Source organism: Drosophila yakuba, chromosome 3R, assembly GCF_016746365.2.
Source record: "Drosophila yakuba strain Tai18E2 chromosome 3R, Prin_Dyak_Tai18E2_2.1, whole genome shotgun sequence".
NCBI classification, from domain to species: Eukaryota; Metazoa; Arthropoda; class Insecta; order Diptera; family Drosophilidae; genus Drosophila; species Drosophila yakuba.
The window spans coordinates 16,522,445-16,545,584 of record NC_052530.2 but is presented as its reverse complement, the minus strand read 5'-3'; the positions used below and the strand labels follow the sequence as shown (position 1 = coordinate 16,545,584).

Here is a 23,140-nt window from a genome sequence, read left to right as displayed (position 1 = left end):
ATGGTTGGCCTTGCTGGAGGTTTCGTTGATAAGAATCATTGCTGCGAACAGCAGCTTGGTTTGCTTCTCTTACAATCTCTGGGGACTACTCTTTTGAAATGTCCTATAAATAGATTTTTGCCGCGTCCACTTGAACAATGTGTCACGGACCAGAAAACAGATTCTCAAATTTGACACTGTTGTTTAAAGGATTTTCTAATCTATTTTTTCTAATTTTAACACTACCACAACTATTCCCAAGGACTTTTTTTTTCCAAGAGTCAATAAGTTAATGACTAGAGCTTTAGAATTACACAATATTGCGTTATTTATTTGGTACCAGACACTTTGAATTATTTCAAATCTTGCGGATTGTCTATAAAAATCTACGTTATTTATTAGTATAAGAGTAGCGTATAAGGTTACTTATAGACGAACTAAGACTCTGACGAACTGCTCATACGTATAACAATACACCACAAATCACATGGAATCAGGAATATCAGAAACTACTTTGTATGTCTCTTAAGGCTAGCGTGCTCCCCCATGAGCATGTCCCGCCCTGAAGTGGGCACCACCCGTTCCAGCACCACTTGGTCCAGCACCACTTGGTCCGGCTCCTCCTGCCCTGCGTTTCTCCGGTCCAGATTCTGCGCTAGCGTCTCCGTTGTCTGAACCACCACTCTGTTCCGCATCTAGGTTCTTGAGTTGCTGTTGCCACATGTCCGCGTAGATGCCATCTTCGCGCAGGACAAGCTCTTCGTGCCGACCACGCTCCGCTATGGTTCCCTGCTGCAGGACCAGAATCTCGTCCGCATGGATAACGGTGGACAGCCGGTGGGCGACAATGATGGTGGTACGGTTTGCGCAGACCCTTGCCAAAGCAGCCTGAATATTGCGTTCCGTGTGGGTGTCCAATGCTGAGGTGGCTTCATCCAGGAGCACAATAATGGGCGCCTTAAGGAGCGTTCTCGCGATGGCTACTCGTTGTTTCTCACCTCCACTAAGCCGCAGACCTCGTTCGCCCACCTTTGTCTCATAACTGTCCGGAAAGCCGAGTATCCTTTCGTGAATGTCGGCTGCGCGAGCAGCCTCATAGACAGCTTCGTCGGAAGCGCCCAACTTGGCATATTCTATGTTGTAGAAGATGGTGTTGTTAAAGAGAACCGTATCCTGGGGCACCACTCCAATGGCCTTTCGCAGACTCTGCTGCTGCACGAGCTTGATGTTTTGTCCGTCAATCAGGATAGCTCCAGTCTGCACATCGTAGAAGCGGAAAAGCAGCCGCATGATGGTGCTCTTGCCGGCTCCAGAGGGTCCAACGATTGCCACCGTCTTACCAGCGGGAACTGTGAAGCTCACATTGCGCAGCACTATCTTCTCAGGTGAATAGCCAAAGGTCACGTTTGAGAACTCAATTCCACCGCCAGCAGTTAAAAGGGGCGAACAGCCTGGCGCGTCCACGATCTCTTCCTCCTCTTTCAGCAAATCAAACATGTTCTCCATGTCCACGAAGTTCTTCTGTATGGCTCGGTAATATGTGCCGAACCAGTTCAGCGGCATGTACAGCTCCATCAGATAGGTGGAGAAGAGCACAAAGTCGCCCACGGTGAGAGTTTGATGGTGAACCACCAAGTATACACAGAGCAGCGATCCGGCCAGTAAACCCAGGCAAAGGATAATATTCTGGGCTGTGTTTAGCATGTTAAGGGTGAGCATTGAAAGAAACTCTTCCTTTTGGTACTTGAGAATAGCCTCCCTATAGCAATCCACCTCGTAGTTCTCCGCTCCGTAGTATTTGACTGTTTCGAAGTTTAGAAGGGAATCCACGCTGCGAGCACGCTGCTCATTGTCCGCCAGGTTCATTCTCCTCTGGTACTTGGTTCGCCATTCAGTGATTGCAATGGTAGAGGCTGTACAATTAAAGGATAGATTGAAATATGATTGGGATTAATATAACTACTTTTCTCACTTACCTATATACAGGAACATGGTGAGGAACACGATTAGGCCAAACCACCAATTGAAGGCGTATATAAAGTATGCAACTGCAACGAGTAGATCCAGAATGGTGGGTGCAATCGAAAAGACAATATAGTTGAGGAGGTTGTTGATGGAGTCCGTGCCGCGATCCATGACACGCAGCACCTCTCCCGTTTTGCGTTGCAAGTGCCATCTCAATGAGAGCTGGTGGAGATGCCGGAACAGCTCAATCTCGATCTCCCTGGTCGTGTACTGTTGAACCCGTATCCAGAGGAAGGTGCGAAGATTATTAAACAATCCCATGCTGCCAGTGCCGCCACCCTGGAGAAAGGATAATGCCACATAGACCAGCACAAAATCCCAGCGAAAGACGATCGGTGCAATGGTAAGACTGTCAACTGTCGAAGCAGGAGATTAGCAATGAATTACTTAACGATCTGCGTGCATAATTCTTGACCTACCCAACTTCTTGCGATAAATCGGCAAAAACAGCTTTATGACTCGACCGGCAAGCAGGAGTATAATGCAAACGATGACGGCTAACTGCAGGACAATATTCTTCCTAGGCCAAAGGTACGGAAAGACGGTGCGCAGCTTGCGCCACCCGTTCCTGAACGCAGATCCTGTCTGCACATTTCCCTGCGATTCGTTGGCGGCATCATTGTCCAGCCGCTGATGAGGATTGTACGGAGCCATGATGCCAGGAGCTTTCAGACCCAAAACGAAGATGAGCAGGGAGCAAAGGAACCGGGTGACAAACAAGCCCATCTCAATTTGATCCTTGTTACTGTGGGTAGTTAAAATGGTACTATAGATTATCCTTTCCTTTGTAGTCGCTTGCATTACTTACGTTTTTAGGTTGAACCACCAATCCTCGTGGCGCAAGTTCATGAAGGCCAGCGACTCGTTGATGAAGGCCAATGTCCAGAATAGCAATAGAACAAGGCCGTGACCTCGAGTGGGCATAGAGGGCAGCTGGTAGTAGCGCTCTTTGAGTATCAAACAGATGCTTAATGGGTAAGAGAAGCACACAACGGAAGTGGAGAAGATCTGCAGAAAATAATGGCATCAGTAATAGGCAACCCATGTTAATTCTCATTTTTACCATATACCCGTACACCGCACTATCTGGATAGATACGTGCGTTCATCAGAAACCGCAATAAAGCCAGAACTGGGAGCAGGAGCAAAAGGAAGAGCTGCAGGGCAAAGAGCCGGGACTTGGAGATTTGCGTGGGATCCGTTATCCGGGTGGCATACCTCCGGTACATCAGTAATTGAATGCAGCCGAAGAGCAGCAGGAATCCGCCGTATACCGCCGGTCCCACGGTGTCCATGAAGCAATGCGATATGCCATGCTGCGTCCAGACCTCGCTGAGGGTCACGTTGGGCGGGCAGTACAGCATGGTGTGGTCCGGGTTCCTGCGCGGCGACGTGGGAAAACAATTGCGGAACGATAAGCTCTGATAGAAACGTGCCAGATAAAGTGGAGCTGTGACTGTAACAGCTCGGTGAACACAACTGCTTTGTTTTATGGGCTGGCGGCAATTTCGCAATTAATCACCCAAATTATCAGACGCCCCCAAAAGGGAAATCACTATTTTTTGCCCACCAGGTAAGCGGAGTGCAAATTGTGATTTGATAAGTATATGTAATTTGGTGACTTTTCAGCACGGCACCAGGAGACACAGGAGATCTAGGTGATACCCTGGAAATCGGGCGCCGTGGAAACTGCAATTCATCCAGCCCATTGGATATGCTAAATTATGCAATGTTGCGTATGCTCGATGAGCCGCTGGGTCTTGTACTCACCTCTTGCCCGCTGTAGGAAGTCGCGATCTCGAGGGAACTCCGCAATCAGCAGTGTGACAGGTGATAACTCAACTAATGGACAACTTGCAGGTAACTCCGGCCCACTCAAAACCAACGATCAACATAAATAATCTTGGCCAAAGGGTCAGTGTGGCTGTTTCTGCTTGCCCGCAAAATACCACATGCGCATGGTGCATTGGAAGCAGTTGAGTTTCAATTCATTTGTTTATCATAGCTTTATCTGAAACATTTTAGATTTTCTAGATCAATTTAAGAAGAGTTTGCTAAAATATCTCTTCGCAAAACCAAATTTATGCGTTAAAAGGCTTAACGTTATTGCTCTTATCACAACGTAAGAAAGATATATCTGTCAACGGTCACGCTAGTTTCCATCCCTGATTTTCATCTTGGCGCGCATTTTTAAAACCACTCTCTTATCAGAATTTGAATTATTTCTCCATTCCTTGTTCTTCCAAGCCGATTTTCGACACATTTTGAGTAAAGCACAATTTCATTATACAGTTTATTGATTATATGGATTTCTTTATTCGTCAATTCTCAAAATAAATATTCAATGTTCATCTAATACTTTACATTCAAGAAATTTTCACAAATTGTCTACGCTTATCCTTAAGTAATATCTACTTTAAGCTAATTTTTTGAGTTTGGAGAGAATGAATATTCAAAGCACAAGAAACAAATTGATTGGGAGTAAATTTCTAGTTACATCTAGTGTTTCTGTTTTATTTTGTTTTTGATTTAAGGTCTTGATTTTAGGTTCGGTTACATATAAAATTCGCTACTTATGAGTAAAGGGAAGGGGCGATTAAAAGCTAGGAAACATTTTAGAAGATTTCCCGTACGAATTTCGAATTTGATTCGGTCGACTATTGACTAACCACTAACTTGTTCAACTTGGGTTTAACTTATTATCACAAACAAGTACATTTAATATGCATATGATTACAGTGAAGAGGGAGTCGACTCCCCCCCATACAGCTATGAGTTGATCTTGGCCAGCAGTGGTTGGGTGACGGCACTGCCCGCCACTGGTGGGCACTGCGGCTTGTAGCTCTTCACCAGAAAACCGTAGTGGCTGCTGTCCGCCGGAATGTTCTGGCCACTGGCGCTCCGTTGCGGAGTGGTGGCCACCATTTGTGGAATCGGTGGAGGAGCAGACAGTGGCGGCGGTGTGGGCAGCAGTGGTGTCTCGTCCCCCTCAGCAAACTTGATCCTCTGCTGCCCACTGCCCATGCTGCCCGTTTCTGGGCCTGGAGAGGCATTGGCCTCACTCCTGGCGCTCGTCAGCAGCGTTGAGATCGTGGGCGAGGGCTTCAGCCGGGTCCGTGGGACACCCAGTGGCGGTGGTTGCAGGATACCGCTAAGATTGGAGCTGGAATTCGAGTGCACATAGCCGTGGCTATTGTTGTTATTGAGGTGATTGTGGCTCTTGAGTGCTCCGCTCAGCGGCAGCCGGAAGTGTGCCAGCTCCCAGCTATCGGAGGTCTCCTCCATGTCCCGCAGGCTGCGGCTGCTGTAGATGTCGCAGTTCCTCTGGGCCGCCGCCGCAGTATCCAGATAGTGGTTCTCAGTCTTGTGGTAGTCAAAGCCGCCGCCATTCAGTTTGGGTGAACTGGAGCTGATCTTGCGTTTCACGCGGAGATTGGGCGAATCCTTGGACGGCGACGGTGGCGGTGGCAGAGCTATCGCAGGTGGCGGTAACTGAGGCGGTGGCGAGGCCACCACTAGCTCGGAGTACTGCTTGTGCAGATTATGCGACTGGCTGCGCTGCGGCTGCTTCAGTGAGGAGCGACGCGTGAGCATCAGCTTGCTGGGCGAGATCAGGGAGTTGGGGCGGGGCACCTCGCCCTCCAGCCAGTAGGTTAGCATCTCACCTTTGCCCTTCATGGGCACAAAGCCCCGCCGGGTGGTCACAAAGGTGCCGAACTCGTCCAGCGCCGCCTTAGTGGTTTCACTTATGTGGATCTTGAGCGCCTCGCCATTGGACTCCATGCGGGAGGCAGTGTTCACAGTGTCACCAAACAGGCAGTAGCGTGGCATCTTCAGACCCACCACTCCGGCCACACAGGCTCCGGTGTGCAGGCCTATTCTTAGCTTCAACCGATCCTCCGGACGATGGTGGATGCGGAAATTGTGCACCGCCTCCAGGAGGGCCAGTGCCAGGCGGGCGATCTCCCGGGCGTGCTGGTTGCCATTTCGAATGGGCAGTCCGGACACAACCATGTAAGCGTCTCCAATGGTCTCCACTTTATACACATCAAAGTTTTCCACAATGGAATCGAAGCAGGTGTACAGGTCGTTTAGGAACTGCACCACCTGCATGGGCGTGCTTTCCGCCGAGATGGCAGTGAAGCCCACGATGTCACTGAAGTATATGGTCACCTGGTCAAAGGTCTCCGCCACCACCGGCTGTCCGCTGATGAGCTGGGCGGCCACGCTTTGCGGCAGCAATTGGTACAGCAGCTTCTCGCACTTCTTCTTCTCCTCGTGGTAGTCCTGGGTGCGCTCCTCCACCAGTTCCTCCAGATTGTTGGCGTACAGTTCCATGCGCTTCAGCAGGTTGTCTACAATGTTTCCCGTCTCGTTGTCTCTGTAAGCGAATGAAAGAAGTAGGAGCAGTTTGTAAGGATTCCATAGCTTTGGAGTCAGTAGTACTTACTTATTAAACCTGCGTATCATTGACTTCAGGGTATTAAAGTCGGGACGCTCGGCAGGATCCTCTGCCCAGCAGCGACGAATTATGCCGTTGATGTCCGCCTTGGTATCACCGTTTGGTTCCAGTTCAGGACGGAATGGTTTCTGCATTCTATGAGGATTGTATCCCTTAACCAGTTCGATGATTTCTGAGCGGGCGATCAACAAAATAACATTGAATTAGCCTTCAATTTAGAAATTATTTTGTGCAATTAGGTTATGTAAATTATTCGTGTTAAGTGTATTTCTTTGTCAACACCAGATCCGATCCTTTGGCGGATTTTGCACACGGACACCTAAACACTGCTTCCACAATGTGCACGGGAAAGGAATATCTGGAGCTGGTCAGCATCCTTGCACAGGCAAAGCCTCCGCGACCCCAGGAACTTAGGCCATGCAACCAGCACGAGATCCTGCTGCATCTCATCTGCCATCGCAAGGAGCCGCTGACCAAGAGCCAATTGGCGGATCTCCTGTGGAATATGACCAGTGGTCCCAAGAGGAAGTTCAGGAGGAGGCAGTGCGGCGGCATGAATGGCATGGAAGGCAGGAGTCCAGCAGAGCCGACCGATGTCGAAGTGGTGTTCGGGTGCAGGGAGAAAACACCACCTTCCTCCATTTCGCACAGAGGCTGGGGAAGATCACGCATCGAGTGGCTGCGCAAGCTGGAGGTCCAGCAGAGGCAGTACTGCCACCCATGGCAGGAAACACCAGGAGCCGAAGCCACCAACAAGGCAGGTATGGAGTCCAGCAAAAAGGAGGCGGAATGCGGTAAATCCACCAAAAAGGACAAGGCATGCGAGAAGCACAGCAAAAAGAACGAGGCCGGCAGTAGAGAGAAGGACAAGAACAAGGAGAGGACCAGGAGCAAGAGCAAGCTACCCGGCTACTGGGCTATGCTGCACTTCGGTTGCGGCCGGAATCTCACCCATGATTCCAGCTGCCAGGACGTGCCGCACCGCAGGAAGAGTTCGTGATTTGCCTTTTCGGTCTCAACTTTTTCGACCAGGCTGCAGTTTGATTTCGATTTGCAGTTTCGCTGGCACCGCAATTAAATTCGTCTGCAGACACAAGTCGCGTCTAGTGCCAGATGCCTGATGCCAGATGCGAAAGTTGCATTCTGCGGCTGACGAGTGCCTCCGCCGCAGGACGAGTCTGATTCCAAGTCACGGCCTAATTTGATGAAATCGTCAAGTGCCAAGTAGAAGGCAAAGTTTTTGACGCCAATTGAAATCGGCGCGGGACTCAAAGTGGCTCTGTGGTTCAACAGGGCACTGGGTACTTCAGGCTGGATGATGGAACAGCAAAAAGGCAAGCATATCTACTTCAAAATACAACTACTTTGGGTTTAGTGTTAAGTCGAATGACCTTTGAGGCAGCAACTTTAATTAAATATATGTGCTAAGCCGAAAACTCGTACCTTGGTAAATTTAAATGGGTAGAACATTGTGCTTAAAATGATTTGAGTGAAAATTCCAGCTAATTTTTAATGTTTGCCCTACTCAAGATTATACAACCATATTGCCATTGGACTTAGCTTTCACCATTTCGACCGCGTATTTTGCAGAGCTCCTCCTGGCTCACGACCACAACCACAACCACAACCGCCTTTACCACCAACCGAGTGGCCAACTGACGGACGAAATAACCGCAACATGTGCAAAAATCTGGCATTAAAATTCCGCACAGACAAAATCGGCCGCAACACGAAACACGACCAAGTGAAAAGGACACTCGAACGATGAGAGTGGGGTCTAGAATGTGAAACACTTGAATGGCATACCTTGTGGCGATTTCTCGTACGCACACCTGCCCAGGTAGAAGGGTCCTTGTCGCGTGGTTATCTCGTGAACAATGATTCCAAAGGCGTAGACATCGCCCTTCTGGCTTCCCTCCGGCGGTCGATTGTGCTCCACTCTCAGCAGTTCGGGGGCAGTCCACAAGAGCTCTGCACAGGAAAAGAAAAGGAGTTATTTATTTTTATTACAATATATCTAGGAATCTAGGAAATCCTTGGAATGTAATATTATTACATGGAAATTGCTTCATTCAACCGACTGTTTTGTTCAGTGCACTGCAAGCAATAGCAAACTTTGACTACTTACTGCTCCAGTAGGCGTGGCTGTTGCAGTTGCCCCCATCACTCTCCAAGTCGAATCTCGTCCGCCGCAGGGTGTGCAATCCAAAGTCGGTGATCTTGAGCACGAATCGGGAGTCCACCACGCAGTTGGAGGACTTCAGGTTGCCGTGCGAACGAATGTCGGAGCTGTGGAGGAACTGCATACCACGCACGATGTCGTGCATCAGCGACAGGCGGAACATCCAGTCCAGCTGGAACTGCTCGTTCTCGAGGATATCCTGCAACGACCCCTTTGGGCAGTATTCGGTGAGCAGGAAGCTACGCCTCTGATCCAGACAGGCGCCATAGAACTTGACCAAGTGGTCGTGCTGCAAGTCCTTCATCCGCTTCAGCTCCAGCATTAGGCTGCGGGTCAGCAGGGCCTGAACGTTGTCCACCTCCACTGGCTTTATGGCCACTTTGCTCTTGCGGAACATGCCCACCGGTATGAAGATTTGGCGGTCTCCGTTAATGGACACCATGTCCTCGGACATCAGCGTCAGCTGGGAGCTCTGCTTCACCAGCGAATGGAAGGAGCCTCTCAGGCCACGCTCCGCTGCATCTCGGAACATCACATCCTCCAGCGACACCTTCCAGCTCATTGAGTTAATCTCCGCCTCTGCGATGTAGTGGCGATAGCCGAAGAAGAAACACACGGCCATTACGACCACCATGGTGCCCAGGACTATGGACAGGATGGCATAGCCAGGCAGGGCTACAATGAAACACATGCATCAATTTCTTTTGAAGATTACAAAGTATGATTTGTCTAATATCTTTCAACGTAACAAATTTCATATCTATATAGATTTATTATCTATATAGATCTTAAATGCTTATGTAATCAGTACCAAGTAAACTTACAATTGTCGGGGCATAGGGCGCCATCGTAGCCGCAGATGGGTCGATCTGGAGGCGCCTCCTCCCGGTCGCCTGCCCAGTGGATCTCCTTGTTGGCCTCGAACTCCAGGCGGTTGTGCAGGAAGTGGGCCACAATCTCGAATCTGCCGGTGGTGGGGTTCATGTCCAGCAGCGAGTAGGCCGACAGCCGGTCGCCGTTGGCATCGATGGTCACGTTGCCGGTGATGCCCGTGAAGCTGCGGTTCCACATGCGGCGCACCATGTCGGTGCCGTTGATGGGCCGTGCGAGCATCGTCGGATCCTCCCGGATGCTCTCGTTGAGGGCATTGGCGTAGAGCAGGACGCCGTCGAAGAAGGAGGTGACGAATGCCGAAATCGGCTCGTTGTCGCTGAAGGTGTAGTTGTATTTCTCGGCGGCAATGGCTTTGATCTGCGAATGGCAACGGGCAAATCGAAACGCATTAATCTTTCTGCAGCTGGGCGCGCTTAGCTTTCCACCCGCCCTTTCTAATCCTTATGACTCTATTCTATGCCGCGGGGCATCAATTCATGTCCGCTTTCTTGGCACTTTTCCCCCTTTAATTGCTTTGGCCCCCGTGAAAATTCAATTACGCGTTCGCTCGCTCGGAACGATGGAAGAAAGGAAGGAAGGAAGACGACGGTTGTGGCCCAGAACGTTTTGCCACAATCCATGTGGAAGTTATTGCATACCCCACTCCGATGCGCCAGCGGCGGATTCCACTCGGCATTCTCCTTTGACAAGCGGCGATGCCGGGATTTGGCCGGAGCTGCGGTTGCAAATGTCCATTGAGCGTAAGTTTTCTGCCAAGAAGGCCGACAATTTAAGCTGCAATGCTTAAATGTGGAAGGATGGCATTGTATGCCAGGTGGCCAACCGAGTTCTCCCAGCTTTTGGCAAATGAATACAGCTGTGAGGGTATTCTTTCTGTAGGCTATCAAACTTAAATCTTCAAGAATGAAGTTAATCCCAATCTACATCTTTAATTATTTCGAGTGTGGTGTTTAAAGAATGTGACAAAAGCAGACAATTTGTAGACGTTAATCTTGTGAAAAGGGGTGAAAACAAAGAAGATTCCTAATAATATGAACTACATAAGTTTGTATGTTCGCAATAAAATCTACACATGTGTGTATTAAAAGTATTCACAAGTATTGGACAATAATGCAAGCTTTCGCCAAACAAAAAGGCTTCCCTGGTTAGACATATCTCATATTTGTATCTTAAATGCCAGCAAACAGTGTGCTAACTTGTACATATAAGATGTTGCCAAAGGAAAACGATGTTGTGTGCACTTGCCCCTCTCCCCGCCTTTGAATAAGTGGAAACATGGGGTGTAGAGCGTCATTAGCCAGACGGACTGGAGGTCCAAGGAAGCCTCTTTGGAGGTGGCCACTCCCGTAGTTGGCCATTCTGCTTATCAGGTGCAGCAAAGAGCTGTAAGAGTGAAATTCATTCGGTTTTCAGGTGGCTGCCCCTGCTTTTTGAGGGCTCTTCGGAGAGGGCTTGGAGTTGGCCAGCAAATGCTCTTAGGTGCTATCGGCTTTGTTTGTTGCACATTTGCCAGGCAGCAACAGAAAAATGTTTACAATTCCTAGCCCAGCGCCCTCGCCACGTTGCATGTTGCCTGTTGGGAGTTGGCTGGCAAAATAAGTTGCGGCCGAGAGGGACGTGGCATTGAGTATGCATGAGGATGGCCCAAAAAATGTGGAAAAACACACACAAGAAATCTGCACAAATTTTCAAATTGGCTTCCACATCCATTTCCATGCAAATGCATGCAGCCCCCTCATGCAGCTGCATGCAGGCTCATTCCCGGCCTTTCCTCGTGCTTTTCCCAATTTTACACTCACCTCATTGGAGACCCGGGTGTACTCGTTATCATTCGGCTGTTTGGGGGTTACGGTCAGCATGGCCGTGTAGGCCTTCTGGGCGCGCTCATTATTTAAATCCGTATCGTTCTTATCGTACCACGGCTGCGACGTCAGATACTGGACCCTGCGAGGTGAAAATAAAGATATATTAAGTCTGTGTCTACAGTAGTCGCTCGAGAGGGTGAACAACAGATGTCAAATTATTTGTTATTACTCAAGCCAAGTTAAAGAGTAGTATTTGAAGACTAAAAACAAGTAAGTTAAACAGCTTTCTAAAATATTTTGTATACTAATTTTCGGATATTTCGAATGCATGTGAGGCTTCTTACTTTTGTTTTGCCTTATCAATGCCTTTGTGCCGCCTACGGCTTATGTTTATTACCAGCTATTGATATGCGTCATAGATTGTTTATAAATAGAATTGTTAAGTGTTCGGATGCACCACACACTTGCACTTGCTGGCTTTTTTCAGTCCGATTCCAAGTAAATGCATTTGGAATCCATTAGCCCCTCCCCAAATCCATTTACCCTGTTATCATCTGAGCTTCGCATGTGTTTCATTCGCTTCAATGTTAGCGGCTAGTGACATTTACGAATATTGATTATGAATTACCAACCTTACTTGGGAACTATAGCCGTGTGGCTCCAAGAAATCCAACATTTTTTGGCGGATTCGTGAATTGAAAGACTGACTGAGGCAATACACGCAGTAGTGTTGATCCTAGACTTATGATATTTGATTTATAAGTGGTCGTCGATGTGAAATAATTAATAAGTAACAGTGGCAATATTTTCAAAATTTATAGGTTTTTAATCATCAAGTGGCTTACAGTGATAAATCACAGTTACAAATCAAAAGGGATTCTATTAATAAGTTAATTATCTTTGCGTCTGTTTGCTTTGAGCTCTTGCGAGCAGGAAATTGTTTAGCTAATCCATATACACCGGCATTCACACACGCCTCGTCGCACTAGTATATAGATTAGTATATATACGCAGCATTTTTCCATTGATTGCGAGTGTCATGAAGGTCGGGCGATTAGAATGCATTAAATGCACATGCAAAACCAAGTCGATTGCAATAAGGCGAATGCACTGAGGTTTAGGAAATGGAAAATTGAGCCCATCTACTCCGAACTTTTCCTGGGATGGAACTCCACATTGGGCTGGTCGAACAAAGAGTTAAAAGCTCGAAGGTTGAACAAAGAAGCTGTGGCATTACTCAGCACTAATGATTGTGGATAATCATAATGAATGTGACTCCGAGTTGGAGTCGAAGTCTCTGTATCTGAATCGGAATCTGTATCTGTATCTGAGTCTGAGTCTGAATCTCAGTCTAAGTGCGAGGTGGGCACTTTGCTTGTCGTCCATTGTTCGGGTACGGAGGTTGACTGGCTTTAATCGATCTAGTCATGTGCCGAAATATGGAATTTCCTCAATTTATAAATAGTTAGGCTCTTGTGAGGTAAATGCAGAAGCTATTTATAAAGCGCGCTTGGTACATTTCAAAACATTAACAACCTTGACTAATGCTGCTCATGCGCAGTTTGTAAAGAATATTTTTCGAGAGTGCGCGTGGATTTTTTACCCATTTTTACTATATATATTTTTATATGATCAAAGTGAAAGGCAGCAAATTGTTCGGCAATTGCCATAAATGATCACCTTTTGTCCGCGATATAGTGTGTGTGTTGGTGTGTTGTTAAGTAATTCATATATATTTACTTAGTGCTGCGATACTCACCGCGAAAATAATTCAATATTGATGAAAACATATTCGCCGCTATCGATCATATTCAACTCCTCGGCTGTCAGCATAATTTGACGTATCGACTGCGGATCGGCGCACATTATCACAACTGCAAAAATGATATAGACGGAAAAAACGAGACGGTCAAAACGAGATGGTACACGTTGTACGAGTAGTATGTAGTATGGAAGAATGGGGGGAGTCTTCTTTTTGGAAGCCAGCAGTCGAGACAACTCAGCTCTTGTCATTAAAAATGTATTAATTTATTAAAAAGTTGTCGAGCTTCTCGCGCCTGAAATGAGACTTGTAAACTTGTCAGTTTCCTTGACGTCAGCCAGTGCGAAACGTAATTGCGAGAGGGAAGCACACAAAAACACATTGTTTCCTAAATTAAAATCCAAAAGATCACAATGGTGCTTCAGTTTCGAGTTGATATGTGTTTGACAGTACTCGAAGGAGTTCTCGATATGTTGCGGATCACAAGAGAAGGGGCTATTCAATTTCTATACATTCATGAGTCAACAAGTTAATATTGCTCACAAGAAATCATTTGTTGAATACTTTCTGATGAGTAAAATCAAGAATCTGGCACATATCTACCTACTCAAATAAAACTATGTTAATCTAGAATTTGATTTCCCCACAAATTCCGTGTTAATTTTATCAATTACAAATTGCACGTCATTGAAACTTATAAATAAACGTTCATGCTGCATTCCATAAGCCCGCATAAGCTGGTAAATGTAATTGCGCATACGACATGTTGTGCAGCAAGCATGATATGCAAATAAGCTTGAGTATTTGCTTGTCAAATATGTTGCAGGCAAATGCTGCATTAATTGTGAAACCTTTGTTTTTATGGATACCTTGATATCGGCCTATGTGTGCACACAAGACAATCAACTGCAATTTTGTATCTTCCCTCTACGAATTCCTACGTCATATTTTGCCTTTCTCGCTGAAATTTAATTACTCAGAAAACGAATAGAAGACGACTACGCCAGACAATTTCAAGTTCAGAGCAAAAATGTGCAATTGACTTGATTTAATTATACAATTTTTATGTTCTATTTTTTTCCCCTGCTTTTAGATATTGCATTTGCACTTTTGCTTTTGCTTACTTCCGAGCTGTCACTTGAGTCATTTTGAAATGGAGCAATTTATGTTTGGTTTCGATGTGGTTTAATTCCAAAAACTCATCATAATTGCAATATCGGAACTTTTCTTAACCCGAACAGTGTGCTTAATTGAATAATAAATCACTTTGCAAAGCAATATGAATTTGTCGAAGCAATAAAAAGGCAATATGCGAAAACAATGACTTCGGGAAGATATCAAATTTTGGATGCAGTAATTTAATAAAATCAAAAGCTTAAATTAAGAATGAATATACTTTATATGAATTTCCTGAGCTGTAAATTCAGTTTTGCTGTGCGGCACCAAGTGGGCAATAAATCATTAGTTTATTAAGAACACCAATCACGTAGAGATTTATTAAAAAATGAGTGAAAAGAAAGTATCGTTACTCTGCCCTTGAACTCAGCTCCATTGTTAGATTTTGTGCCAAATAAACTTTTCTTGTCGGCATCTTGAAAATATTGTTCTATTCGCCAATTGAAATTCGGTGCACATCAAAGCCATAATTATGTGTTATTTAAAAAGCCATTAAATTCGCCATAATTTATTGGAATTAACGCAGCGATTTGGAATCTATCAAACCTATCAGCAGCATTTGACAATAAACTAGCATTTTAATTTGCACAAAAATTAGAGTTTTATATCCGAGGTTTATCATTAAAATGCCATTGGATTAGTCACATTACAGAGGGAGTTCCCTGGTCGATTACTATTACTTCTTTTCGGTTCGCATCGGTTTTCCATTAAAATTCAATTAGCATAGAATTGTGAATCGTATGGTCGCGACTGCAGCACAAAATATGCATAACGATTGTAATTGTGTACGGTGTTAATTGTCAATAAATGAAATTAAATGAGCTGTAATTAAACAATAGCATTCGATCGTATGGACACACGCTGCGAATGCTTGATACGCGATATAATTGGTGTCTGAAAAGTAAGTGCGACAGTTGACGGCTTCATATCAGCATCATTTACCAATGAGACGAGTTAATTAACAGCATTGATTCTCCGACAACATTCAATCCATCAAATTTCACATCCCACTTTGCCAATAATAACTGCCCGCCGACATTTCCCATGGCCCCCATGGTACGTAGTGCATGGGCTATTTATAAATCAAATCGAACTTTCGTATTCACTGGTTGTGAGCAAATGAATTGCCACTAGCCATATATTTGCCGTCTCTTTGGTTTCTTGAACTTATCTATGTCGCCTCTGCCAAATATAATTAGATCGATTTCACTTTCAATGTTGCACGCAATGAGGTTACAGAGTTCGGGGTGAATGCATGCTAGAATTGGCAAGAGCAGTTGCATCCGATGGCGGGCGAATCTGACAAGGTCTTCAGCGTATTCATAATAATCGTATTTAAATTTAAAAAATCTATTATTACCTAAGATTTTCTTTCTTTATATGGTCTATGGCATAATAGAATTATTTAGCAAGATACTTTGGATTTATGACTGGGAGTTTTTGCAAAGTAAAATGTGTGCTCATAAATGAGAAATAAAAAGAATTCAGGAAAACTGTCAGTTAGACAGTGGAATTTGTTTTCAAGTTTGTTAAATCTGATTCTTACTTATATGTATGTTTGTGCTTCTTGCTGTTCTGTTAGTTTAGGGATTAGAAAACATATAAATGAGCAGTTCACACCAGCCAGCACTTACTTCTCGACTGCATGGCCACATTCTTCAGCATCCGCGTTATGTCCGCCTTTGTCCAGGTGGAGGTGTCGAATCCCAGCTGGTAGACGGAGTGCTCCTCGATGGTGTCGTGGATGGCGGCAAGGCAGAGGAAGCACACCGAGTTGCCCTTGACCTTGGCATTCTCGTTCTGGTAGATGAGTGCGGTCCGTGTCCAATTGAAGCTGTTGAGTATTGCCCGCACCACGTTGCCCAGATTGTTCACCTGAGCTCCTTTCAAGCGGGTCAGAGTGGAGTAACTCTCGGATTTCTTGTTGAACTCCTTGGCATTGCCGCCGGTGGTGAGGACGGGCACTTGCCAGACATCCGCGTACCGCGAGATGGGCGCCAGTACGTACTCGCAGGGCAGGCCAAAGACGGCATTCACCTCCGGCCACTGGGTGTAGATCTCGAAGAAGCCAATGGGGCCGTACTTCGAGGAGCAGAAGGTGTCGCGCGATATCAGCTGGATGTCGAAGTGGCTGCCGCCCACGAAGCCCATCCGCTGGACATGCCGGATGCCCAGCTCAAGCACGGGCAGCACCTTGGGCATGATGCAGTCGTTCTTGTTGTCCGACTCCACCGATGGCAGCAGCGCGACGAAGACCAACTGCTTTCGGGCACCCAGGCGCCGGTGATCGGGCGACGGAAGGCTGGGAAAGTGCTGGACCAGTTCGGTGCTCTTGGACTTGTGCGAGTTCTTGGTCTCCGGCGTCTTGAAGCTGTGCTCATCGGACCCGGCTCCAATGCTGGCCACGCCGCCCACGGACTCGGCATCGTAGAACCAGGCTGCGCTCGGAAAGAGGAGAACCTGCAGCAGGCACAGGATCAGGAGCAGGCTCAGTCCTTGGCCAGCTTGGGGCATCTCGGACGGAGAGGATGTCCTCCCGCGCGCGTGAAGATTCTTGGAATTTTTTTGTATCTCGTTCGTGTTTGTCAAGCGTTGCTCTTTGTCACTGATTTTGATGGCATTATTTATGCGAATGTTTTTACAACGCTTTCAACACACCGCTCCCCTTTAATTCATTTTGCAGCGAAACCTGCGGCAAATTGAAATTTTTGTTTATTAATTGCACTGTTTTGTTTGGCTCAATTTTTATTAATCACCGACGATTGTTTAAATTTAATTAGCCATCTCGGACTTTTCGTTAGCAAACTGGTTTGTCGTACGTGTTTTCACCCTTTTTATTTTGGGCAATCGATATTAATTAGCACTTTTACAGCAGGAAATTCGGTTTGGCATTTATTTTGTGATTGTCTCTCCAATTTACTGAAGCATTCAAAGATGCTTTACGCCTGAGCGCGTATATGCACAGCCGCAGATGGCAATTGAATGGGAAGCCGAAATTTCAAAACAATATTTACTATTCGTATTTTTAAATGCAACCCCCGAACAACTGGCCAAGCCACATTGCAATTTTTCCTGTAAAAACACTTGTGTGGGCATGCAAATTGTTTGTGGAGCCACAATAACCAAAACGAAGGGCATTTTCAGCAAACCGTAGCTGAGACACACTTTCTATTCGAGAAAAGTATTTTTATATCAATATCGCCTACGGGAATTGGCTGAATTTGAATGCTGGCATTATATATTTTTAGCCAGCAAGACGGCCTTTGAATAAGTTTGGCTCGTTCTCAACCATTCATAAGTTGTCCCATTGTAAAAGGGTTTAATATACTGTACAAAAGAATGAATACCGTTTGGTTATTTTTAGCAGAAGAATGAATGAAGCCATCGCACATATGTATGTATATTCGACTATTTTAGACGCATAGAAAATCCAAGTGATTCACTTGCTGTTCAGTAAAGTATTTCATATCAAGTGAAGCAATTGGAGTTGCTCCTCAAACAACAATACAATGTGCTAATTATGATGCAGAAAAATACGTTTTTGAGTAAAACAAACTCGCCCGACATCTTTTTTCGCCTGAACTTTGTGTGTACAGAATACACGAAATAATTGATTGAGAGTCGTAAACAAAATATAATTTTTTTAAAAACCCACTCCAAGCTGACAACGCATTTAAAAACAAAAGGGCTAAAAATAAACCGAAATGCCGTATTTAAAATTCGCTTGACCTTCACCTGAGCGGGGTAACATTTTGTTGTTGCTGACACGTATTCGAGTGGCTTATTTTTGCGGTTGGATATTACAAAATCGGGAAGCATATAAGTCCCCCTAGATTCAGAATTCGTTGCAAATTTAACGGCAATTAGGGAAGTAAGTAAAGAACGTGCAAAATTGCTATTGTTGCAGAATCAGCAGAATGAATCGACATCTAATAGCCCAATCTCTTAATTGGGGACAGTTCCTGTTCGCAGCGCAAGTTCGGTTAACTCTTGACCAATTTTTCCATTCGCCGATTATCATCACGGCTATCTTTTTTCGCCGTTCATTAAACTTCTTTCCAAAGCCTCTACAGCCGCAAAGATATATTTTTATATCTAAAAATAGAGCCAGACAAAAAGAGCCCTCCGAGGCATTCAAATGTGGCAAAAGATCGTCTAAGACAAACAAACAATGGCAATAAATACAATGCGAAATAAAAAGAGTGGCCACAATGCCATTTGCCCGTAGGAAATCTATAAAAAACAAATGAGAACTCTATGGTCGAGTACCTCGACTACCAGATACCTGTTACTTAGCTAGTGGGGGAATTTTAAACTTCTTGTTATATAAATATTAAAATTCAAAGTCACTTAAACCATTCCTTCCACATGTTACATACTTTTCAACGAGTCTAGTATGCCCTACGAGTAATGGGTATAATTAAAACTTCGAAATGATACCCTTTGTTTTCTATAAAAGTCGCTATTTTGGAGTCAAATATGATGATATATGATTTTCGACAGTCTAAGCAGTAAATGGAGTTCTTCTATTTATTTTCGAAAATTTAGCACTCCAAAATGTTGGTTTTTGAACATTTTCAACACGTTTAAATGATTGAGACCTGGCAGACATATGTTAATCTATTTCTCAAGGTTGTCGCATTGGTCAGCCAGCAAGCAATTCATCAAATGCCAAAACTTACGACGAATATGGGTCAACTACAGGCTTGAGCTGCTGCTCTCCCCAAAAATTTCGGAGTGGAGAAAGGGGCATTTGCAGACGGAGATGGAGAGTGTTTTGTTCGGAGTTTTTGTGCCTTTTTTTATTGCACAAATAAGCCTTTGTTTTTCCTTGATATTTTATCATTTTTGTTTTGGACTTTACATGTTGTACGTTATGGATTTTTTTGGGTCTTAAGAGAGTACACGTGCCGCGGATTAACAAAGCGAACCCCACGATCTCCAGCTGTCTTCGGGCTGCCCCGTCGCTAATATCATACTTCATTTAGGTAGAAGCAATCGATACACGAAAAGAAATAAGGCAATAGTATACCAGTACTAAGCTAAATTATCATCTTAAGTCTTAAGAATATATCTTTAATATATGTCTTCAGGGAATATGGCTTTACGAATAAGTACATTATCATAATATTTTCCTTTAAATTTTTAATAGTTTGAACTAAGAGCATAATTCGAAGGCCCATTTTTTCCGTGTAGAACTGTCTTTCAATGCCGTTAGCCCCCCAGGTCTCTGATTGAGCCGAATGATTTATGAGGTTTTAATCTGCAATTCGCCCATTTCATTGGCCCCAAGTCGCGATGGGTATCAGTCTTCTAGCCAGCTGTTCACCGGCTTATGCTAATTCACTCATTTGTATCTCTCGCCTCTGACTAATGAAGTTCACGCTTTATTAATAGGTTGTTTAACTGGTCAACTGGGCAGCCAGTCAAACGTCACCTGTCGTTTTGTTGTGGCTATTTTTGGAGCGTAAACCCCACGTTTAGTGCCGTATTCCCCCCCCATCTTGGACCCTTGGCATTTTCGCTGTCATCGCCTTGGTCATGTTGCTTAATTACTTGTCGGGGCTGAAACTATGCAAATAAATCGGCACTGCTTTGCTTTCCACTTTAAAAAAGCTGACAATTTGGAACCGTTAACTGTCGTTAATTCGATCATTTGGGCAATTAAAAAATTAGTTTAGATGGCTATTTATGGATTAGTCATCGCGCTAGATTCAAATATTCATTCATGCTTATGCCTAACATTGCTTTCGATCGAATGAAACCAGTTTGATGTTGACTTCTATTAATTATCGCAAATAGGGTGCTAGGGTATTAATTAGTCGATTTTTATCTCAGCTTAATAGCCTTCTTCGCGGTCATTACTACTCTCTTTATTTGTTGACTAATATTTTTGTTTTGGTTTCTCCGCGGCGGATTTTGTGCTGGCCAAGCTGATTTGGTTGTTTTGGCTTGTTTTTTCGGTGCGAGAAATATGAGCTGCATATTTTGTGAGTATTTTTTATTTTTAGCTCTACTTGAAGAAAATGAAAACACAATTGAACGTCGCGTAATATCCAAAGTTAGGTAATCGAAGGCGTAATTGTCGTGGAATTGTTCTCAGGAATTAGGCAAAAGAAAATACTGTTCCAAAAAGTGTAGATCACTCGTTGATTACAAATAATCGCACGAGAGTAGTATCCATTTCAGCGATTACTGTGCTCATTTACATCAGAGCTCTGGGAATATCAATCAACGGAATTAGCCGTTAACATGTTTTGATTCACCTCAGACACCTGAGACAGGTGACTGAGTGTCGCAGTAAAGTGACCGGGTGAGCATGAATTAAGTGCACTTTTCGTAGGAGTTTTAATTGCCCATTGTGAATGAGCAATGTGCCAGGTGCCAGTTGCCAGTTGGAAGTATTCCATTTGCAGGGAAACTCTATGCAAATATTTGCTTAGAACGTTTATTTGCACATCGCCCTCTTCATGCTGTGAAAATTCACGAAAACGGAAAAACCAAAACAAAACGGTGTAAATGAAAACAAAAGTGTGAGCAACGCTGAATATTCCATTTAGAAATCGAAAATCATTTAGTGGAAACCGGGCTTTGAAATGCTTCGGTTGAGATACTCCTTTTAATTGAAATATACTCTACATATATTCGGTGAATAAACTGTGGATTGTTTGGATTAACAGTATAACTTATTAATACATACTTTAAATTTTAATAATGACTTTGGGAAGAAGTATATTACTAGTCAAACAATATGGAGACATTAACTATTTATTATGCCACAACCCATGCTTTAAAGCCTTTTTTCTGCCCAAAATTTGTGAGCTTTAAAAAAAAGTTATTCTTGGTTACAACATTTCCGCCAGTAGAATAAACCGTCGTAACCCCTTAAAACTGCAATAGCAAACCGTTTTCGAATAGCAACGGCAGCGGCTAAGTATTTTGCAAATTGTATTTCAAGTTCAACACGTCTGTCAGCACCGCCGAGTTATCCGGGGAACTGCTCCCCCACCCCAAAGGGGTCCATCCCCTTGGGATGTGTTCACTCGCATCGGTAGCTTACCCCATTTTTGCACTTTGCGTGGTTCTTTTTAAATGCAATATTCCGGCTTGCTGTCCGCCCTGTATACTGGTATGATACCGGGTCATAGCAATTAAACGAATCGGAATCGAAAAACCGACCCAAAAAATACATAAGGCAAATAAAACATGCAGGTCGAAACCCCCAACAAATTTTGTTTTGCAGTAGCAAACACGTTTGGCTACTGCGACTGGAGTTCACTTGCAAAGTACTTGTATTTTGTTTGCTCGGCACACAATTACAAACATTAAGAAGGTGGCAAACAAATCAGGTGAAATTTAAATTGCCACAATCTTAATTCCTTTCTGGCAGCCGTTAAAATGTAAGAACATTTAAATTTTCAAACTCAATTCATACAATGAATAGTGCATTTAGCCATGGACAATTAATTTAGAATTTAGTGTATAGCTGTGGCAAGCTTGTGCCATTAATCAACATTATTTGTTGGCACAGTGAACTGAAATGGTAAACAAATCCACAATGACAAACAAATGAATGCGAATTCCATAAATATTGGGAAACCAAATCCAACTAGAAGCAGAACGAATAGATTATGGTCAGTTCCAAAGGTGTTTGTGAGTATCTCGGCTTATTGATTAACATTAATATCGATGCGAGCCATGTGTTAATCGTGAACATGGTTCAAGCACTTCGATTCACTTATTCGCCGACCGGCGGACTGCCACTATTTTCAATTTCAATTTCACTTTTTTTTTGAAATGATTATTTATATCTTGCTTGCGGCTGCGGCTGCACCTTTCTCAAGATCCAATTGTGCCTGCGTTATTTACTTTTAATTATGCGCTTTTTATCTTATCGCGTTGTTGTTGTTATTGCTACAGCTGCTATCGAAAAGCCAATACCATTGAGCATACAGTGTAAAATATAAAATAGCAAAACTGGTGGAGCACTCAAAACACTGAGTATCTGCGAATTTTGAAAACGCGCCGCTTGCCACAGATTTCCACAGATTTTCCCGTCGAACTCTCGCTGCGTTCCGTGCGCAGTTTTCTGAGCGCTTCGCACACGCTCGACTCGCCAAACCGAACTGAACGTCCGCATCCGAATCCGAATCCAAGTCGGATTCGCAGGCGGTCGGTCGTCGGCGATTCCGCCGCTGAAGTCGGACGCAGCCGTCGGCGGTGACTGCGGCAGAGCTGCGACTGCGGCAGCGACGCCGGCTGCTGCGTAGCTGATCTGTAGCAAATATTTAATATTAAAATGAAATACATTTATCTAAATTCGAATGAAAGCACGCTATTTAAACAGTATGTTTGAGCAAAATATGGATTTATTTTTATCAAAAAAAAAGAGTTATAAACAAAAATACACTACAGATAAGGCTCTCGAATTTAAATATTTAATCTCGAATTTATGTATTAATATATAATATATATACGATATATCGAAAAAAAATCCTACAGATAGGGCTCTTAAATTCAAATATTTAATCTTGAATTTATATATAAATATAATATAAATATATATACGATTAAAATACATACTTGAAATATTTTTATGAATAATTACTAAAGCAAACATTACATTTCTGAAATGTTACTTAAAGTATACTCCAGAGCAGCCTCAATGGCTGTTGCATCATAAATATTTATCCATCTTTAAAATGACAGTAGCTCGTAGCCGCTTCATAAAGTAGATAGATATAAAAGTTGCTCTTCTTGCCTATGACTTGTCTCTTTCAACAATACAGTAAACCATATTTGCTTCTTTTCTTGGCTACTGTATTACTTTTCAAAATCAATTCATGACTGTTTTCG

At 44.1% G+C, this 23,140-nt stretch overlaps 3 protein-coding genes and 1 long non-coding RNA gene across 7 annotated transcripts in view; 1 reads left to right on the top strand and 3 right to left on the bottom strand.

Annotated features, from left to right (window-relative positions):
- Positions 1–289: 289 nt before the first annotated feature.
- Positions 290–3,934, bottom strand: LOC6537123 (ATP-binding cassette sub-family B member 6). The gene is made up of 6 exons (XM_002097648.3): positions 3,774–3,934; positions 3,068–3,383; positions 2,813–3,012; positions 2,424–2,749; positions 1,956–2,360; positions 290–1,892 (listed from the first exon to the last, which is right to left on the bottom strand). The coding sequence occupies exons 2-6, from the start codon at positions 3,365–3,367 to the stop codon at positions 511–513; spliced, it is 2,613 nt and encodes an 870-aa protein (XP_002097684.1). The 5' UTR covers positions 3,368–3,383; positions 3,774–3,934; the 3' UTR covers positions 290–510.
- Positions 3,935–4,295: 361 nt separating this feature from the next.
- Positions 4,296–23,140, bottom strand: part of LOC6537120 (atrial natriuretic peptide receptor 1) — a 43,406-nt gene continuing 24,561 nt past the window's right edge. For 2 of the 4 annotated variants that reach the window (XM_039376218.1, XM_039376220.1), the window contains exons 2-9: positions 15,919–16,973; positions 13,106–13,220; positions 11,341–11,485; positions 9,472–9,898; positions 8,594–9,322; positions 8,272–8,436; positions 6,454–6,637; positions 4,296–6,384 (exon numbers count right to left, since the gene is read on the bottom strand). In XM_039376218.1, coding sequence (XP_039232152.1) covers positions 4,773–6,384; positions 6,454–6,637; positions 8,272–8,436; positions 8,594–9,322; positions 9,472–9,898; positions 11,341–11,485; positions 13,106–13,220; positions 15,919–16,798 — 4,257 coding nt within the window. In that variant the 5' untranslated portion in view covers positions 16,799–16,973 and the 3' untranslated portion in view covers positions 4,296–4,772. Of the gene's footprint in view, positions 6,385–6,453; positions 6,638–8,271; positions 8,437–8,593; positions 9,323–9,471; positions 9,899–11,340; positions 11,486–13,105; positions 13,221–15,918; positions 16,974–22,237; positions 22,417–23,140 lie in introns of those variants that run through there. The other 2 variants (XM_039376219.2, XM_039376217.1) reach the window with 2 other exon arrangements.
- On the top strand, positions 6,650–7,907 carry LOC6537121. Its single transcript, XM_002097646.4, has one exon. It carries the CDS (start codon positions 6,803–6,805, stop codon positions 7,463–7,465), a length of 663 nt encoding a protein of 220 aa, XP_002097682.2. The 5' UTR covers positions 6,650–6,802; the 3' UTR covers positions 7,466–7,907.
- On the bottom strand, positions 14,861–15,912 carry LOC120321936. The gene is made up of 2 exons (XR_005561671.1): positions 15,645–15,912; positions 14,861–15,593 (listed from the first exon to the last, which is right to left on the bottom strand). It is a non-coding gene; the product is annotated as an uncharacterized LOC120321936 (long non-coding RNA).